We start from the raw sequence: 20,884 nt of genomic DNA on the forward strand, positions 1-20,884 counted from the left end.
TTATCTTCTCAAAAAAAAAAAAAAAAACAGAAAGTAATCCTTATTTCTCTTATTTGATTTTTTAAAAATAATATTTACCTAAAAAAAAAGCTTATCATTTCTCGGCAAATAACTCACTGGCTTAAATTTTTATTTGAAATTCTAACGGTAGAACCAATAACAACAAGACACGTGTCATGTTTAGTAAAAAAAGTGCAATTAAACTCTTACGTACCTAATCAATATTATAAATTAAACGATTATAAAAAGTGGGACGACGTAGTCAAACTGTGGAGACAAAACCGAGAGGATTGTCTGTTTCTCTATTACTGATTCAAACAGCCACAGATCACAGACTAATTAATAATAATAATAATAAAAAAAAAAAGGACAGGAAGTTTCTCAAGAAAAATAAAGCCATATGGTAGCACATGGGGAGGAAAGAGGACGGAGGGCTCTGATTGGTCAACGTCAGCTAAATCGTCGGATTAGATCTTATTAAAAAAGTTGCAGGAGGTCACGTTGGAGGTGGGGTTGATTGATGGAACGCACTCAAAGCCGCGTTTGAGGGCCAGGGAAGAATTATTCAAAGGAAAGGGATTTTACGTTACATTTGGGGAAGACTTAGGGGATTTTTGTGTGCTAATGGCAACTCTTCTTTGTTCAAACGTACCAAACGTTCAAATGAATCTCAAACAATTATTCTCCTAATCAATGGCCTACAAATGTTTTATGATGATTAGAGTTCGTGACCATGTAATGTTTAGGGTAACCTGCAAAGAAGAACAAAGGTCAAATACAAAGTATTTTGCAGGGTTTTAGTGGGGTCATTATGATACTTAAATTAGTGTTAATTAGAGAAAACTACGAGTTTAAGAAATTGCAAAGAAAGAGTATTTGGTTAGAATTATGTATACCGTGTGAATGAGCTCTTTTCCTTTTCGTTATGGAGTGTTTTTTCATGCTAAGTTGGTTAGGGAGGAGTTTATAGGATAATTTATTTAATTGTGTCTCTCACTCTGTTATGTAAATGTTCATTAGTTCCCATGAATAAATGAGTGTTAAAAATTCAAGTGAAATAGGTTTTGATACCATACACATAATGTCTTTCTAGTGTTTGTGCGCTCGTCCATTTAGATATGGCGGGTTTTAGTTAATCCATAAGACTAATTGAGAATGAGCTTGTTAGGACTAACTTTGGATAACAAAAAAAAAAAAAAAAAAAAATCCATTTCTTAGGAGCTATTCTTGAATCGGAGGAGTTGATAGCAAAGCCTGCAACAATTTTCTCGTTATTATTTTTTAAAGCTTTAAAAAGTAGTTTCACTTTATTTTCTTACCATGCATGTATATTTGTTTTATCTTATTTTAAATGTTTATTTTTCAAAAATGAAAACATAAGATATTATACTCCTTCGTTCTCATATTATTTTTCTTGATTTAAACTCAAATTAAAAAAAAAAAAAAAACTATATAGGCTTTTCAAATAAAGTATAATGACTTTTTATTTTTATTTTTTAAAGTAGATAATTATATTTTGGGATGTTAAAAAGCAGAATAAAAAATAAACAATAGAGGAGGACGAAGGAATAGTCCATTGTAGATCTTATCATTGAGCTTCGAAGATGAGCATATACTGTGGACCAAGCCCATTGATACTTTCTACTTTCCCACATCTCATTTGGATAAAGAAAGCAAAGTTGCAAAAGGAATTAAAGGCGATTCTAAAAAATGCGATTTAAAAATACAATCAAACGGTTGAAAAAATTGTAGTTTAACTTTTAAAATCTCAATTTAGAGTTTAAAATCGTGCATTTTTAAAAATAAAAAAACGCATTTCTAACTGTGATTTGAAAACGCTGATTTTTTGTAATTTTTTAAAAACACAATTTCAAATAATCTATTTTTTGAAATTTAGTTTAAATCATAATACCAAACACGACTTAAAGACATTGATGTTCTCTTCAACACACTAGTATAGTTGGATGAGGAAAGTACAAAATATTTTTTTTTTGAAAGTACAAAATATTATTTGCAAAGCAAATTACATAATTTTTGTGGTCTTCGAACGTTTTTCACGTTTTCGAGTTCTCGGGTTTAGTTATTGGAGCGGTCAGAAAATTTGGGGACCCGGATAAAGTTTTGGATTTCGAGTCCTGAAAAGAATTTTGAAAAGCACAAAAATAAAAAATTGATTTGGTTGGGGTCACTTTTGAAAAATAAATTGTATGTGGGGTCTACAACGGAAAAGTTGTCTGATAAATTTTTGGACTGTAGCTAGTTTTGAAGAAAAAAATAATAATAAAAAATAGTATTTGAAATATTTTTATAAAATAACGGAAAAAAAGTGTTGGTAGAGGTAATTCAAAAGAGTTTTAAGTATTTGAGAAGGGAAAAGAGTTTAAAAAATAATAATAATAATAAAAATTACTGTTTAGAGTTTTGAGAATAATTTTGTAGTTTATTTTTACCGATGAGTTATTTAAATTATTATTTTATGTGATTACTAATTAATTATCCATTGTTACTTCTAATAAATATTTCATTACGTTATGGCGTCAATGCCAACTCAGCAAAAATGTATGCAAAATGTATGTCAGAATGCAAGAAATATATTGTTACCTCTTAATTATCTTTTTTTTTTTATATGTCCGCACAAGATGAGGGAGAGGAATTCGAACTAGTAATCTCCGCTTTATTAGGCGTGATTCTAGCCGATTGAACTACCTCTTTGAGAACTCTTAATGATCTTGTTACATCAAAGGCATGGCCATTTTATGTACCCACTTCCTATTGGATAAACTTTGAACTCGTGAAAAGCGTCTCATTCACACAAACGGAATAATATTTCGACCTTGTTAGTATGTTGGCCCTAATAACTTGTTTGTATCTAAAAGATTCGAAACATAGGCCAGATAAAAATACCACAAAAATCAAAACCAATTGACGTTGATTTCATTCTACTTTGTCAAATCTACATCAAAGAACCATTCAAACTTGTCACATTGGTTGAAGGGTGTGGATGTTTAATGATCAACAGAGAAGCGTGGATTGGAAATTGGAAAAAAGTGTAATGATGTTATCACTTGGGATTATTTTCTTACACTAAGTATCCCACTAAAAATATAAACAATTGAGACCACGACTTAAATATTTCCCTTTATTATTTACAAAGTCATCCATGAGATTTGTGTGTCTAATAATATTGATGTGTGATTTAATTACAACCAAAGAAGCAGAAAAAAAAAAACCCATATTGCTCTTAGAAGCAATATCTAGAACGTGGACAATGATGGCTAAACGAGTTAAAGAATGAAGTCAACCATTGAGGTTGAGAAATTGTTAGATAATTGTGATGCTAATCCAAGACGTGCCGACAACATTTTGCAACCAGTGTGCCAAATCTTGTTGAAATCATGAAATAAACCTACTGCTACTACGTGGGAAGGAAAACCATCAGCAATTTAATACATTTTCCAATAAAATCTTTGCCACAATGGGAAATGGCCAAATAATAATTTCGGTCCAATCATTTTTTAGCATATAATTTAAGAAAAGTTTCTGAAATTGGGATTTGTTTGTAGAGAATGGTTTTTGGCTTTTCGTTTTGATGAAACAGTATTATGATATATTATAAAAGTAAAAATAATTTTGTATTTAAATTTATTTGTTAATATTTTTATATTTTTTTTAATATAAGGCAATTTTTTTTTTTTTTTTTTTTTTTTGTTTTTTTTTTAAAGAAGCCGATTTTTGAATCTGGGCCAAATCCATATATGATTAAAAATAAACCTTTTATCAGGACCATTCTATTAACACCCTTGTTATAGTCTCCAAATCAATAATCAACATATAAGCAAAAACATAAAATGTACACAAAAATAAGTTTGACCAAAATACACTAAATTTTAGAGTAATAAAATCCTTAAAAGGTTAACCTTTTACTTCTAAATTTTAGTTTTGAATCAAAAAATAAGTTTTGAAGCATGAAAAACGGATTTTGAGGCATTATAAACAGGATTTGAGAAACGGGTTTTGAGGTGAGTCACGGCCAGTGGGGTTTGAAGCATTCACCGCCGGCCAGACCCGTGAGTCTAGCCTGGGTCTTGCCAACTGGGTTTTTTTCTCTGATTTGGTGTGATTGTTCTCAATTTTATTTTTTGCATTTTTCTTAAATTGATGATGTGTTACATGATAATTGAAGGCTTCAAAAGGGGTGTTATCATAATGGACTTAATAATAGGGGCTCTCAAAAGTAAGACGTATTAACAACCAACTCTCACCAAATAAAACTTTTGTAGCAACTTTTACCGACATATGTGTCTATCGAATTTAGGTTGTATCAAAATATAAATATAAGATTGTATTAGTAATCTCTAATCTAACTTATTTATTTAAATGGGTCAAACTTATTGACTAAGTGTTATCTGAATTGTAACTAATTCAGGATTCTCTCGTCAAGAATGACTCAAGATGTTACATAATGTTTTAACTGTACGTGGCTAATGCTATTCGCTTGAAATCCTTTGCAATTAGTGTCTGAATTGTAACGAATTTAATAGGGTTTGATTCGAAATTTGTTCCATCATTCTATCTCATTAACAGTTTGAACATACCACAATTCAGACAAAAAAATGAAAACAAAATTGCCAAAATTTATTGAAACAAGTGAATCTCGAGTCGGAACTGTTTCTTCATCATCAGAGGGTCGATCCAATATATGCTATCGCTTTGAGAACTTAAAAAGGGTGACATCTACAATGACTACCAATAATTTATGAAATTTTGCGGAGGCAAAACGACAACATTTTCATCAATGAAATGGTTGCTAGCTAGATTGATTTTTGTTTTTGTTTTTTATTAAAAATAAAATAAAATCCTCAGGGTTGTAGAAGATTCACCACGTGTTATCCTCCCATGCAGCTTTCCCTACGTGTCTGTTCTCACTACAAAGTACAAACACTCAAAACGTTCCCTTTCCTGGGCAAATCTTCTCTCTGTCTGTGTTTGTGTGTGTGTCGGGGATTAGAGTTGAAGAGCCAACGATGCTAGTGTCTGAATATTTTAGCAACCTTGGGAACGACTACGCACAGGTGGTTCCGTTAACGGTGTTCGTGGCCGTTCTTTGTCTCTGCTTAATCATCGGTCACTTGCTCGAAGAAAACCGCTGGGTTAACGAGTCCATCACTGCTATTTTGACCGTAATCTCTGTCTCTCTCAGTTCTCTCCCTTTCTCTGTGTATGTGTTTGTTTCTATGCATGTGTGAGCAAATGCCCTTTTTGATTCTTCTTTTTTTTATTAATCTTTATTTCTGTGTTCATTCGAATAGCAATATGGAAGGTGGGTTAATCTTGTTTACTTCAATCCTGTACGTATTGCCTCTGAATATTCTGTTTGAATAGGGATGCTTAGCTGGAGCCATAATCTTGGTTCTGAGCAAAGGGAAGAATTCTCACATCCTTACATTTAACGAAGAACTGTTCTTCATTTATCTCCTTCCACCTATAATATTCAATGCTGGGTAAGGCCTAAGGGCATCTTATTCTTGAATTGGTACGGATGACTCCATATTTAATAACAACTTAATTGAATCTGCTGTATTTTTATTGCAGATTTCAGGTGAAGAAAAAGCACTTCTTCCAAAATTTCCTAACCATCATGTTGTTTGGGGTGGTTGGTGTTTTTATTTCACTTATAATTACTACAGCTGGTAACATTTAAATCTATCCTTTCATTTCTAGTCAATTCTGATCTGTTACTGTTTTCTGTGGTCATATTTCATGAATTCGCTTCTTAACCTCTGCATGTTGTTGTTGGCCCAGGCAGCTGGTGGCTGTTTCCTAAGCTAGGCTTTGTTGGTCTGACCGCACGAGACTATCTTGGTAAGATTCTTGTCTTTGTCACCTTTCATATACATGTTAAATGAAAGACCTATTTTGTTTAGGGATTTACTGTTTTTGTATTAACAATCATTATTTGCAAACAATTTTTTGTTGTTCTGATTCAGCTCTAGGAACAATATTTTCATCAACTGATACAGTGTGTACACTGCAGGTTGGTTGGATTTGTAATTATTCTCTTTGTTTTAATTGGAGGACAGCGGCTTTGAGTGTTGGCTGTTCTATGATAATTATCTACATGTAGGTTCTCCATCAAGATGAAACTCCTCTGCTATACAGCCTAGTTTTTGGGGAAGGAGTTGTGAATGATGCAACAACAGTTGTTCTCTTCAATACAATTCAGAAGCTTGATGTTTCAAGGCTAGATAGCAGGACAATACTTCCTGTTGTTGGGGATTTCTTTTACCTTTTCTTGACAAGCACTGCTCTTGGAGTCGTTGTAAGTCATGATGGTTAAAATGGGTATAAAAGCCTGATCTTTTCAATTGATGACTTTACCTAATACATAACAATCTTGCTGTCTAATGAATAAAGCGAGATCCTTTTGGGTTGAATTTGCGTGACTTTACGTATCCCAAAAGCTTAAATTTATAGGAAGTAGCCTTATTGGGCATTACCAATGGTGGACATAGGCCTCTAAGGCCGAACCACCTTAAATCCTTCTTTCTTTCTCTGTTTCCACTTATATCATTTATCTTATATTTTGCTTTAAAATAATTAATTTATGAGTTTCAATTCTCTGATAATAAGGTTAATTGTTCATTTAGCTGTGGCTATTTAAGTTTCATTTTTGAGAACTGCTCAGAATGTCTTTTGATCATTGATAACCTCTTCCAGTATTGAGGTACTTGGAGCATCAAGTATGGCCATCTTGACTTGAGCTGAAAATAAATTGTGCTTTCTGCACAATGTCAATAGACCATTTCAGTGAACTGTTAAATAAGGCCTCCCTGATGTGGGTTAGTTCCTATAGTTAAGAGTAATGGTTAAATAAAAGAAATATAATATGTTTTTAAGTGAAGGTGACATTATAAGCCAAACTTGATCAGATACAGCTCCAAGACTGAGCAACTATAATGAGCAGGGCAAATAAGCTGAAAATAAATAATGTTCTATGCTAATGATTTGGATTACTAACTAGAATTAGAGTTGCGGTTGAGTAAAAGAACATTTCAATTTAACAATAAAGAGATGGTGTCCTTAACTTAAGCTGTCAGACTGGACAGAGACCCTGAAGGCAGTACCTAGACATCGGTTCTTTCTGTGTGTCTTCCAGCTCATTCTTCCGGCTTTTTACACCTGTTAATAATCCCTCCCCAGAGTATCTTGCATATCCAACTTCCAAAACAGGCGATCTGGAAATTACCGTGAATTATGTAAACTTTTGAAATGCCTATTAGTTTATGCATAATACTCTTCCTTATATCTTCGCGTTAATGAATGCCAATAACTAATTATGTCTATTTTGGTGAGAAAATCATGTCTTAAAACTTCATTGCAGGCTGGACTTGTGACAGCATATGTTCTTAAAACCTTATACTTTGGAAGGTAAGTACTCGTTTCATTAAAGATCTCAAGTACATTCTGTAGTGGTGGTAATGTGAATGTCAGAGTCCATTACTTCTTTATATCTGGAGGTGAGAAAAGTGGAGTTTGGGGTGCCACCTTTACGAATCTGCCTTTTTATCTGCTAACAGACATTCAAGCGTTCGAGAAATTTCTCTGATGGTGTTAATGGCGTATTTCTCCTACATGTTGGCAGAGGTAATGACATGTACTCGAGAGGTCCTTTCACTTTGTATGGGGTTATAATTTCACTGACGCAGAACGACAGAAGTGTTAGATTGTTGATTCTCAAATCCATTTTGAATAGGGCGCTAAATATATATTTGAACCATAACACCGATTTGATATGAACAAGTAATTTTTTCAAGTAACATCTACATAGAAAGTTGAGTTATTAAGCACCAAACAACTGCTGTGATGGGGCTTTTTATCTGACTGAGAGACACAGCAAAAGATGTGAGAAGAAGGAAACCAAAATCCGCATCATGCAAGTGATGATCTTGAACTTTTAATATGTACAACACTGACTTGTTTTAACTACAATTTTGACTTCGTCATATTGTGAAACAATAATGTGTATACTATCATTTGTTTGTGCAGTTGCTACAACTCAGTGGAATTCTTACTGTTTTCTTTTGTGGGATTCTGATGTCACACTATGCGTGGCATAATGTTAGTGAGAGTTCAAGAATCACGACGAGGTATGTGTGAAGGAATTGCTTTGGATTTTAGTGACATTAAAGAGTCACAACTGATTATGCCCTCTACTTTGTTTATTGCCTCCTCTCTGCAGGCATGTGTTTGCGACAATGTCATTTATTGCAGAAACATTCATATTTCTCTATGTGGGAATGGATGCTCTTGACATTGAAATGTGGAGAGTGACCAAATTAAGGTGCTATTTCTCTCCTACTACAGTCCAACTCAGTCATATTTCAGTAAGTTATTGATAAAAGTTCAGATCATCCAATTTAGTTTTGAGTTGCCATATATTGGCATGGATGTAATGGTACCTTGTATGTTAAACTGCTGTTTGTATGGTCCACCTTCATGTACACCATATGTGCTTCAGAAAAAAGACCTAAATCTTTCGATTCAATACAATGCAATTGGGAAAATTGTAACTTCTTGAGACATTTTTTGCAGCATTTAAATCAGACAAATGCTTTTTTGTGATCATATGACAGATAGAGACTTTTAGTGGTATTAAAAATTGTAAGGAATGGCCAGTCTGAGGCTCATATCTTCTGGCTGTTACTTGCAAATTCTTATCATGGCATGATTTAATGTTCTCTCTTTCTCTCTCACACATTCGAATCGAATCTTCAACTTTTGTTTTTAGAAACTTTGGCTAACTTTGCGCTTTGTTTTTAGGGATCTCAAAAATATTAGTCAAGTATGCAGTATAATGCGACCTTTGGCATGCATATGGTTCAAATTAACATATAACGCTTAGGAGTGTGAGTTTGAGTCTCTGACATAACAACCTTGTTCTCTCGAATAGCTGCATAAGTCTTTTATCTAAATTATGCATTCTCTTACAGATTTTTGTTCATTGCAGCTTTGGAACGTCAATGGGCATCTATAGTACCTTAATCTTACTAATCTTGCTTGGACGTGCTGCATTTGTATTCCCACTCTCTACTCTTTCCAATTACATGAATAGAAAAGCCGAGAGAACACCAGTGATCACATTTAAACACCAGGTTAGTATTGCCATGATAAATTTTATGCATAGTGCGAGGGAAGGTAGTTACACACTTTCATGGCCTATGGATTTTAAAATTTCTATTCATGTAGCTAATCATTTGGTGGGCCGGGCTTATGAGAGGGGCAGTCTCTATTGCATTGGCTTTTAAACAGGTATGCATTTTCTGTTCATCATAATTCAAATCAGTTTGTTAGAGATGATAATCCAACATATTGTATAGATAATTTTCCAATTTGGTAGAAATTCTGCATGAATTAATCTCTCTTGGTTTGTGAAGTTCACGTATTCTGGCGTTACATCGGATCCAATCAATGCTACAATGATTACCGACACCATTATCGTAGTCCTCTTCAGTACACTGGTATGTTGGTCTCTGTCTTCAAGTGGGTTTCCTTTTACAATGAAGACACAAATCTCATTACAACCATTATATGTCATGCAATTGTTAGTGATACATTGCAGAAATCTTTTTACCTCCAAAGATCTGTCTTATACTTGTCAGGTGTTTGGTTTTCTAACAAAGCCGCTTATAAGATATCTGCTACCCCACCAAGAAACTATCAAAATCAGTCGTCGAGAATCTGTTCCTCCAAAAGAGGACTTGGATGTTCCTTTGCTCTCTCTTGAAGAATCTGTGGGAACCAACATGAGCCGTGCAAAGGATAGTTTGTCTCGGCTGATAGAAAGCCCTGTATGCATTATACATTTCTACTGGAGGAAGTTTGATGATGCCTACATGAGACCCATATTTGGAGGGCCTGTTAGCACTCCAATGGACTGTTAAACAAATGACAGCAAGTCTACTAGATGGCAGCGAGGAACCCGGATAGCCTAACGGTAAATCGGGAATAAGCATATTACTTGCTGTGCAGTTAATGTACAGGACATGCACAAGGTGAAGATAGGTCTGCTTTTCATCAAACTATGTAAAATACGCAGAAGTTTTGTTAATAGACTCATAATCAATTAGATGAGTAAGGTTTAACCTTCTTCATGACTACGCAAAATTTGTTAATAGACTCAAGATTCTACACCTCCTGGAAAATTTGATGATAGACTTATGTGTGAGTTTTGATGAAACTAGAATTTTTTTTTTTTCTAAGTTGTAAGCTTGTCAAGTTTTTTCTTCCCACTGTGTTTTTGGTACTCTTACGGGACCTATGCAAAGCCAGTAATCCTTTTTTTTTTTTTTTTTTTAGGATGCAAGTGAGAAATGGAGTGCAAAATGAAAGGGGTTAATTGTTTAGCAATAGGGGATAATATATCTTAAAAAAAACAGAGACAAAAGAGGCAATTCCATTTCAAATTTTCTTGACAGCCAATGACAGGCAGTAAAATTCACATCAAAGATCAAAAGCTTCAGCGGAAAATGGAAAGAAATACTTGGGCAAATGCAACCAGAACTTCTTCAATCCACCGCATAGCAAAGAACCGAATAAAAAAGGAAGAAGAAAGAAAACTTCTCTAAATTCTCTCTGGCGTGTTTGACGTGCAAATTTTAATTGAAAAGGGTCTTCTCTAAACTATTTATTTGGACTGATCATCTTTTTGACTCATGAAAAATTATTTGGACTGGAGAGTCCAAACAACACGGTTTTTAGACTCTGAATTTTATTTCTTTATGCATTGTTAAGTTATTGTGCTCAGAAAATTTACTAAGCATTGTAACAATTAGTAATTTATGGAAGTAGAGTAGTAGTGTTTGTCGATTTGTTGGAAAAAAGAGTGAAACTCGGCAGAAAACCTTATTGAAATGCCAACGTATGAGTTGGGAGATCGAGTGGAAACAACACGGTTTTTTTAAAAAGTGGAAACAATAATTTCGGCCTTTGACGCGTGGAAAATCTAACGAGAAAGTTCAAAATATTTTTTTTAAGAAGACAAATAGAGCATGCCACAAGCCCATACTAAATCTTCATTGTGTTCATACGTACAAACTCAAGACAGAGAACAGAAAAAACTATAAGTTATCAATATGCAGAAACATATCAGCTTTCCTAAGCGTCACCTTACATACTTGCTTCAGCACCATGTATTTGTAGTTGCAATAAGTTAGGGGAAATTATCCTTTTCCCCCAATGAACTACCATGCAATGACCATTTCCACTTATCAATTACCAATTTTACATTACGATCCCATTAAACTACCATTTCGTCACCAAATCCCTCATTCCGTTAGTTAAGACCGTTAAGTCTAACAGTCAACCGTACTATTCATGACACTGTTTATGGTTGAGCATCCAACTCTACGACTTTGACTAACGGAAGGGAGGTTTTGGTATTGAAATGATAGTTTGATGGGGTCATAATGTAAAGTTGATAGTTGATGGGGATACATGATAATCGAGTGGTAGTTCATGGGGGGAAAAGATAATTTCCCCAATAAAATTATCAACATCCCCTTAAACTTTGCTAGCAGCAATAACAAAAGCAAAATTGAAATCAAGGGTTGATTTATGCAAAAATAAAAAGGGTTAGTCATCGCTTAAAACAAAAGGTTTTAGTGAGAATGAATTACTCTCTCTAGGAGAAGATGGTAAGAGAAAGTTACATTTATTCCTCTCATACTACCACCCAATTTGCGATGTTCTCCCAAAAGTTTAAAAAGTTGCAATGTACCCTACTAATCTACAAATCCTCATTTAAAATGAAGTTAGAAACTTTTTAAATAGCCTAATCAGCCCAAATACCTAATTACATTGCAGCAGTAGACTTCAAACAATTGATGAACGAAAGGTCGTGTGGTTTGATTGATCACTCCGAGAGAAATAAGCGACGGAAGCTCTAACCAAAGATTCTTTTGGCACATAACAAAGAATGAAGCTTAAAGTTTGTTTGAGATTGCGTTATATAATTTAAAAAATATTTTTAGTATCTAAAAAGTTGTACCAAACAAAACGCATGTTTGGTAAAAAAATTTCAAAAGTATTTTATTTTATTTTATTTTTTTACTTTTTTACTATAAAAATTGTCAAAACACACTTTTAAAAAAATTAAAATTATAAAAATAAAGCTTTTTCTAAAAAGCTCTTTTTGAATTTAAAAACTTTATTTCTCAAGACAATCTCAAACACGCTTTATTTCTCAAGACCTTAGTAGTAACATCAGGACGCCTCTAGGGTTTATCAGTATCATCAGCCAATTAACAGAAGCGTCATGATTTATCAGTATCATCTGGAGCCTGGTCGAACTCTAAACCCAAACAGGATATCCATGACTACACCCTAGAATTTCCCCTCATATTGCTTCCCTTCTGCTGTTGTTCTGGCTTGGTTAGCAGTTCAACAAAAGATTCCAAGCCAGCAAGAAGGAGAGAGTGGCTCGACCAGTGTAATCCCACTGCTGCTTGGTGATCACCCGTTGGGAATTAACTCAAGCTACCTAGCTAGGTTAGAGCATTCTTAATTAGTGAGCTTTTTAGATTTAGCTTTTTTCTATTTTTTTTTTTGACCAAAATAAAAAAAGAAAATTATTTAATTTTCTTTAAATTAAAAAACTTTGACCAAAATTAAAAAACTTTTGACCAAAATTAAAAAACTTTCTCTAAATTCTCTCCGCCATGTTTCATGTTCTTAAAAAGCAGGCTTTGTTGAAAGAAAGACCGGAAAGGCAGATATCTTCCCAGCTGTTATTGGTCACTGGTCAGGCAAGCCGACGGGATTCGGGTGGCTTAGTGTATTAAATTTAAAGCTACTCATGAAAGGTTGTAGGAATCTTCATCTTTTTGACTTTGTACATGCACCACCACCTGGGCACAGGATCGTGGAATGTCATCGATTGTTAATTGGACTTTTTTGTTTTCTCTTTTAGGTAAATCAGAAAAAAAAACTAAACAGGCCTAGGGGAGGAGCAGAAGGGGGATGGTGGAGATATATGCCAGTCCTGGATAAGGTCTGGCTGTTGAAATGCCAAAATGACCACCAAAGAATCACCTTCAAGAGAGTAGGAGATCGAGGAGCCCCATAAATCGGGCCAGCTGAGCACCAGAAGGACAACAAGAGCTTTGCAAAAAGGCGGCTAATTTGTGATACAACTTTAATAATATGCCTAAGAGAATCATATTCATGACAAACAACAGCTTGAACAAAGAAGGTGGATCTAATAGCAATGTTGAAGTTAATTTTGAAAGATCCATCCGGACGGAGGATCGATCGACTTTTCTACAAATGGAATTGAGATTGATCTTCCGGGCAGATCAAGAAGTGTTATAGGGGGCCACCTTCTTAAATCTAGCTAGGTTCGTACAAATTTAGAGAAGCATTTTATGACTATGAAATGATTTGATTCAATTAACCATCGAAAATTCAAATGACGAATTGAAACTAATGGATAATTTTTAAATCAAGATAATTTTCCAAACTTTTCATTAAAAAGCTCACGATCAGAAAAGTACTGTTCATTCACTTATAAAAGAAAAAAAAAAAGTATAGAGTGTTTTTTATTACTGTTCAAATTAATGTCAGCTTGACTGGAGAGTTGAAACAACGCGGTTTTAGAGTTTAGACCGTACTGTGGAAAATGAAAAAAAGTAAAAAAGCTAAAATATGTTTTTGATAGGAAAGCTCATGAGAAATTGCAGCTAACCTGGTCGAACTTTAAATTGTTTAAACAGGATATCCATCCAACAACACCATATATACTTGCCTGTGCTGCATTGCATAGCTAGCTATTAGCTGCCTAGCTACAAATATGAGCCCTATAATAATTATTTCCCTGCTTTTATTCTGCCTTGCTTTGCACTTCACCAATGCTACCTTCTTCCCTGATACTGATACTATCCTGCCAGGCCAATCTCTAACCACCTCGTACTCCATTCTATCTGCCGAAAGAAGGTTCGGAATTGGTTTCTTTTCTACAGAAAACTCGACCAAGCATTACGTGGTTATATATAATATGTATGCATATTGGGATGAGTCATACGACGTCGACGATATAGTTTGGGTTGCAAACAGGGAGCACCCATTCCCAAATTCCTCTGCGGTTCTTACCTTCAACCGGGATGGGAATCTTGTAATATCCGATGGCAGTTTGTTGTACGTTGTGACCAACACTTCAGGTGGCAATGATACGTATGCCAGGATATTAGATACAGGTAATCTTGTACTCACAAACACGGCCTCACATATTTTGTGGCAAAGCTTTGACTATCCTACTCATATTCTTTTGCCCGGAATGAAGCTTAAAGATGCTAACACAGGATGGTCATTAACATCATGGCTAAGTGATGGATACCCTGCTGCTGGTCGTTTCTCCCTGCAATATCTGGCGTCTCGGAAAGAACTAATCTTAAAGGAGGGGTCGGAAGCATACTGGAGTAGTCCACTCATTGATCACCTTGCTGATATATTCGTGATTGATGGGGACTACATTACTTGGCCTAGTATTAACTACACCAATGAAGATAGTCTAGATAGAAGAAGTATACGGTTGGATATATCCGGGAACTTTATCATGGAAAGTGGGATATATGGCTCGTATAGCTCGAGTAACTTAACGACGTGTGGGGCTTATCCTGCCTGCGGCGATTTCAGTATATGCAAAGAGACTGCAGATGCAGTTTTTAAATGTGACTGTTTGCCAGGATTCAAAGACTATCCGGATCGAGGATGTATGAGAAACACATATTTGTCGTGCAGCGATATTGGTGCTCAGAAAGATGGGTTTCTTCGCATGTCTAATGTTTTTTTGCCCACTGGTCACTACGGGAGCAACGTTGGCAATATTTCAGACTGTGAATCAGCTTGCTTGAAACGGTGCTCTTGTATTGGTTATGCTTATGATCATCAAGAGAATGGTTGCCTGCGATGGGAAGGCCCTCTTTTAAATCTGAGACAATTCTCGGAAGATAATACATTATATACAAAGGACTTCTATCTAAAACTTGCTCATGCGGACTTGGTTCCCAAAGGTATTTCAGTTATTGGTGACTATTATTTGCTTTTCTGGTGTCTTCCTCCTCTAATTAATAAGTTTTCTGACTCAATTTTTTTTTTTTTTTTAAAGAGATACCTCTAGACATTGGCATCTTGTCTATCAATTCGTGATGCAAAGAACAATGCCTATATTATTTATTTCTCTGATTTCCTTTTGCAATCACAAACTCAATGAATGGAACTGTAACATATCCAGGATTTAAGAACCAATTGTGGAAAATTGTCGTGCCGACGGCATCTATTGCGGTGGTTGTTACATTGGGCCTTTTTGTTTATTATATGAGGAGAAAACTCAGAAGGAAGGGTAAGTAAAGAATGGTTCACAACGTTATTTTCGCAATCTACACTTATATCCTTAAACCTGTGTTGTTCTAAAATGCAGGGGAGGATTTGCTACTTTTAGATTTGGGCACCACCCAAAAGCTTAATAAGTCAGAGGATGGAGATAGAAGAAAACGACAAGTCCAAATGCCATTATTCAGTTTTGCAAGTGTTTCTGCTGCAACTCAAAATTTCTCAACTGCAAATAAGCTGGGAGAGGGTGGTTTTGGACCTGTTTACAAGGTATGCTTCAATGTCCCTAAACGCAATGCTTTGGATATGGGATGTACGTAAAAGGTTGACACTTAGCCAGCTAAACCTTGCCATGTTAACATGAACAAACATGCACATGCCACTTTTATTGTTGTACGCTGTGAACCACTCAGTATATGAGCTCAGATAAACATTTATTGTGAGATTTGGAAGTTAAAATTTTGCTTGGTTTGTAATAGTCTTATATGTAATTGGATACTTCATATATGTTTTTCAATCAATTAATAGTACTTTATATGAATGTAAAAAGATTAAATTCCGCTTTGGAAAGATATCAGCGTGCCTGTAATGAAATTTGGAGTGTTTATATCACTTGAAAGTTGTAAAACTAATATAGGAACCTCAGTTATTTCTGCGACAGAACACACCTTTTGTCCTTGTTACAACATTGATGAACAAATTGAAAGACTTATAGCTTGTTTGTAAACGTGACTGGTCAATTTTGCGTTAGATTAACAATTTTTCTTCATAAAAGTACTGTGATTATTCTATTACATTTGGAATGATATTCAAGAAAATGCAGTAGCCACTTCATATCAAAAATGATTATTCATTACGAGAAATGTTATAATGGCTAATTTGATGTTCAACGCGGGAGTCCTTCTTCACAGTTTATTGTAAGATATCACAAAACTTGTGAGAGTCAAAGGCTTAAGCTTTTCCGCTGAGTAATGTCCCGAAATGCTATGTTATGGTCTCACATAAATACTCTTAAGGTGTCAATGGATATCAATCTCTAGTCTTCGCTCAAGGACTAGAGATTCCACAACAACAAAATATTGAATTTGATTCTTGTTTCTCAGAATGGGTTGTTTGTTTAAGACTTAAAAAGGTTTTACTTCCGTTCAAAAAAAAAAAAAAAAAAAAAAAGGTTTTACTCTTTATCATTGGTAATGGATTTCTTATGAATGTAGCTCACTATTTTATTGTATTTTTCATAAAAAATATTAATTTCAGGGAATATTACTGAAAGGGGACGAAGTAGCTGTAAAAAGACTATCAAAAAGATCTGGACAAGGTTGGGAGGAACTAAAAAATGAAGCAATGCTCATAGCCAAGCTCCAACACAAGAATCTTGTTAGACTTTTGGGCTGCTGCATTGAACGAGATGAAAAGATACTAATTTATGAATATATGCCCAACAAAAGCTTGGATTTCTTCCTTTTTGGTTTGTAATGTCTCACATTTTGATTATATATATAAGGAATTATTCTTCTCTTTTTTTGCATGTTTGATTTTTATGGTCATGTGCATGTGATTCACTAATTGTCAATTTACTCATAAATGTAAAGCAGATCGAGAGAAGCGCATGATATTAGATTGGAAGACTCGAGTTGGAGTTATTGAAGGAATTGCTCAAGCTAGGACTTCTTTATCTTCATCAGTATTCCAGGTTAAGGATTATTCATAGGGACTTGAAGCCAAGCAATATTTTGTTGGACATAAACATGAATCCCAAGATATCAGATTTCGGAATGGCAAGAATATTTGGTGGAAATGAGTCACAAGCAAATACAAATAGGATTGTTGGCACTTAGTAAGTAATATGAAGGGGACTTCTGAAATATAAAAATGAACATAATAGTATACATGTATAGACATACATATAAAACATGCAATTACTAATATATTTCACTTGATGATGGTGTACAGCGGTTATATGTCTCCTGAATATGCTTTGGAAGGTCTATTTTCAATCAAATCCGACGTCTTTAGTTTTGGCGTCTTATTGTTAGAGATTGTAAGTGGCAAGAAGAATACTGGTTTTTATCAAAGTGATTGTCTCCATCTTATTGGATATGTGAGTATCTTATAGAAATTGAAAACATTTATTTACTTTGATTCATAGCTTATTGAACAAATGTGCGTTCGCCATTAATTAGTAAATCAAAATTACTCATTTGTTCTTGAAATTTTAGAGCGCTAAGTAGAGTATAGAAGGTGCAACTAGTCTCAAAAGCTTAAGCTAATAGAAAATTATGTATTTAATCATTAACCATCATTCTAACATTCTCTAATTTTCTTTTTTCCTTTGGATTTGAAGGCATGGGAATTATGGACAAATGATAGGGGATCGGACTTTGTGGATCCACTACTAAATGATATATCCTCGATGCAGATAGTATTGAGATATGTTAACATAGCTCTGCTTTGTCTTCAAGCAAGTGCAGCCGATAGACCTACTATGTCTGATGTTGTTGCAATGCTTAGCAATGAAACTGCAGTTCTTCCTTATCCCAAGGAACCTGCTTTCTTGAATGTGAGTGGCATGGCGATGGGAAACCCAGTAAACAATATGCCACAAATATGTTCTCTAAATGGTGCAACTATTTCAATTATGGAAGGCCGATAACGTACACTTGAAAGTCCGGCCATAAGCATCGTACTATCCTAGTAAACCATCAAAAAACATTATTCATACATTTTTTTTTTCCTGTTTTATCTGAAAACCCACTTAACAGAGTCATCTGGGTATATATTGTATCTTTTAGGTCTTTAGCCACATAATCTGGTAGTACGGTTCTGATATGTATCATGAAATGATCCACTCGCAATTGGCATTCAAAGAAGATCCATTAACCAACAAATGGATGCATTTTGTGGTTGATGTTATTATATATATATATAGTAGTTAGATATGAGTTTTCTTCTCTGCACAGGAGCCAAGTTAGCGTGCCTGTAATGAAATTCAAGAAAATGCAGTGAATGAAATTCAATTATTTCTGCGACATTTGCAATGATATTCAAGAAAATGCAGTGAATAAGACTTTGCAGATCAAGGATGCATTAGCCACTTCATATCCAAAATGATTATTCATAATTGAGGCTCTGGTAATTACTTAAACAATGCAATTTGACCTAATATATACCCACCTTCTTTGAGACTCGGTGGATACAAATATTATTAGGTTTTATGTTTACTAATGGAGGTGTTCAATGTGGAAGTTATGCTCGATCAGTCACACAACTCCTTCACAATTTATTGTAGGATATCACAAAACTTGTAGGAGAGCTCTAACCCAGTTGGGTTATTTCCTCTTAAGTATCTGAACATGCGTACGTAGGAGTGTTGCTGCATTTTCGTATTAATCAATATATAAATTCTTTATATTTCTTATTATATATTCTGGTAATAATATAGATTTTTTTTTTCCTGATCAAATGAAGAAAGGGTTAAAGAGAGGGGGGGTAATAATGTGAATGAAAAGGTGTGAGAATTTTGATTTTTAATGGGTTGAATTAACCATAATTCCCTCAATCAATTCTATAAACTCCCATAATGGGAATAACGAACCTATTAATTTAGAAGAGGTCCAATGAATAGATTGTTGATTCTCAAATCCATTTTGAATAGGGAGCTAATTAAATATTTATTTTGACCGTATCACTAAGTTGATGTCTCTGTCTAACATTATGAACAATAATTTTGACATCATCATATTGTGAAGCAATTATGTGTATACTACCATTTGCTTGCGCAGTTGCTAACTCTTGGTGGAATTCCTACTGTTTTCTTTTGGGGGATTCTGATGTCACGCTATGATAGTGAGAGGCCTTATTGTGATGCAGAGAATATGTTTGATAAAAAGCTGAATATACCACTGGTAACAGTTTTTATTTTTACTGGTTACTGTATTGATTTCAATGGTGTATTGAACGAATGAGATTGTAAATGAATGAAATTCTATCTTATATTTTATTGTAAAATCCTTCTTTCTTTCTCTGTTTCCGCTTATCTCATTTATCTTATATTTGATTTTAATTCAATTCTTCGATAATAAGGTTAATTGTTCATTGAGCTGTGGCTATTTAAGTTTCATTTTTGAGAACTGCTCAGGATGTCTTTTGATCATTGATTACCTCTTCCAGGATTGAGGTACTTGGAGCAGCAAGTATGGCCATCTTGACTTGAGCTGAAAATAAATTGTGCTTTCTGCACAAAGTCAATAGAACATTTCAGTGAACTGTTAAATAAGGCCTCCTTGATGTGGTTAGTTCCTATAGTTAAGAATAATGGTTAAAGAAAAGAAATAATAATATGTTTTTAAGTGAAGGTGACATTATAAGCCAAACTTAAGCCAAATTGAAAGAACATTTCAATTTAACAATAAAGAGATGGTGGCCTTAACTTAAGCTGTCAGACTGGACAGGGACCCTGAAGGCAGCATCTAGACATCAGTTCTTTCTGTGTCTCTTCCAGCTCATTCTTCCTGCTTTTTACACCTCTTAATAATTCCTCCCCAGAGTATATCTTGCATATCCAACGTCCAAAACAGGCCATCTGGAAATTACCGTATGTTAAACTTCTGAAATGCCTATTAGTTTATGCATAATATTCTTCCTTATATCTTCGCGCTAATGAATGCCAATAACTAATTATGTCTATTTTTGTGAGAAAATCATGTCTTAAAACTTCATTGCAGGCTGGACTTGTGACAGCATATGTTCTTAAAACCTTATACTTTGGAAGGTAAGTACTCATTTCATTAAAGATCTCAAGTACTTTCTGTAGTGGTGGTAATGTGAATGTCAGAGTTCATTACTTCTTTATATCTGGAGGTGAGAAAAGTGGAGTTTGGGGTGCCACCTTTGCAAATCTGCCTTTTTATCTGCTTACAGACATTCAAGCGTTCGAGAAATTGCTCTGATGGTTTTAATGGCGTATTTCTCCTACATGTTGGCAGAGGTAATGACATGTACTTGAGAGGTCCATTCACTTTGTATGGTGTTATAATTTCAGATAGGGAGCTAAATATATATTTGGACCATATCACCGTAATTTTTTCAAGGAACATCTACATAGAAAGTTGAGTTATTAAGCACGAAACAACTGCTGTGATGGGGCTTTTTATCTGACTGAGAGACAGAGAGAAAAAGATGTGAGAAAAAGGAAACCAAAATCCGCATCATGCAAGTGATGATCTTGAACTTCTTTTAATATGTACAACTAACTTGTTTAACTACAATTTTCACATCTTCATATTGTGAAACAATAATGTGTATACTATCATTTGTTTGTGCAGTTGCTACAACTCAGTGGAATTCTTACTGTTTTCTTTTGTGGGATTCTGATGTCACACTATGCGTGGCATAATGTTAGTGAGAGTTCAAGAATCACGACCAGGTATGCGTGAAGGAGTTGTTTTGGATTTTAGGACATTAAAAAGTCATAACTAATTATGCCCTCTACTTGGTTTAT

General features: G+C 34.5%; 3 protein-coding genes and 1 long non-coding RNA gene across 4 annotated transcripts; all 4 read left to right on the forward strand.

Moving 5' to 3' along the window:
- The first annotated feature begins 4,987 nt into the window (after nt 1–4,987).
- On the forward strand, nt 4,988–10,237 carry NHX3 (Na+/H+ (sodium hydrogen) exchanger 3). Its single transcript, XM_088514160.1, has 14 exons — nt 4,988–5,180; nt 5,383–5,501; nt 5,593–5,690; nt 5,803–5,862; nt 5,988–6,034; nt 6,125–6,319; nt 7,382–7,428; nt 7,578–7,644; nt 8,047–8,147; nt 8,240–8,341; nt 9,008–9,152; nt 9,247–9,309; nt 9,435–9,518; nt 9,660–10,237. Exons 1-14 carry the CDS (start codon nt 5,025–5,027, stop codon nt 9,939–9,941), a joined length of 1,566 nt encoding a protein of 521 aa, XP_088370286.1. The 5' UTR covers nt 4,988–5,024; the 3' UTR covers nt 9,942–10,237.
- Nucleotides 10,238–13,846: 3,609 nt separating this feature from the next.
- LOC148586668 (G-type lectin S-receptor-like serine/threonine-protein kinase At1g11300) lies at nt 13,847–17,095 on the forward strand. Its single transcript, XM_088514116.1, has 5 exons — nt 13,847–15,065; nt 15,287–15,394; nt 15,473–15,654; nt 16,642–16,852; nt 16,980–17,095. The coding sequence occupies exons 1-5, from the start codon at nt 13,847–13,849 to the stop codon at nt 17,093–17,095; spliced, it is 1,836 nt and encodes a 611-aa protein (XP_088370242.1).
- A 22-nt stretch (nt 17,096–17,117) lies between these two features.
- On the forward strand, nt 17,118–18,037 carry LOC148586669 (G-type lectin S-receptor-like serine/threonine-protein kinase At4g03230). Its single transcript, XM_088514159.1, has 3 exons — nt 17,118–17,221; nt 17,338–17,485; nt 17,729–18,037. Exons 1-3 carry the CDS (start codon nt 17,133–17,135, stop codon nt 18,035–18,037), a joined length of 546 nt encoding a protein of 181 aa, XP_088370285.1. The 5' UTR covers nt 17,118–17,132.
- Nucleotides 18,038–20,092: 2,055 nt separating this feature from the next.
- Nucleotides 20,093–20,800, forward strand: LOC148586670 (uncharacterized). The gene is made up of 3 exons (XR_015911672.1): nt 20,093–20,155; nt 20,305–20,371; nt 20,709–20,800. It is a non-coding gene; the product is annotated as an uncharacterized LOC148586670 (long non-coding RNA).
- The last annotated feature ends 84 nt before the right edge of the window (nt 20,801–20,884 follow it).

This window comes from Corylus avellana, chromosome 3, assembly GCF_965113065.1.
Source record: "Corylus avellana chromosome 3, dhCorAvel1.hap1.2, whole genome shotgun sequence".
In the NCBI taxonomy this organism is placed as follows: domain Eukaryota; kingdom Viridiplantae; phylum Streptophyta; class Magnoliopsida; order Fagales; family Betulaceae; genus Corylus; species Corylus avellana.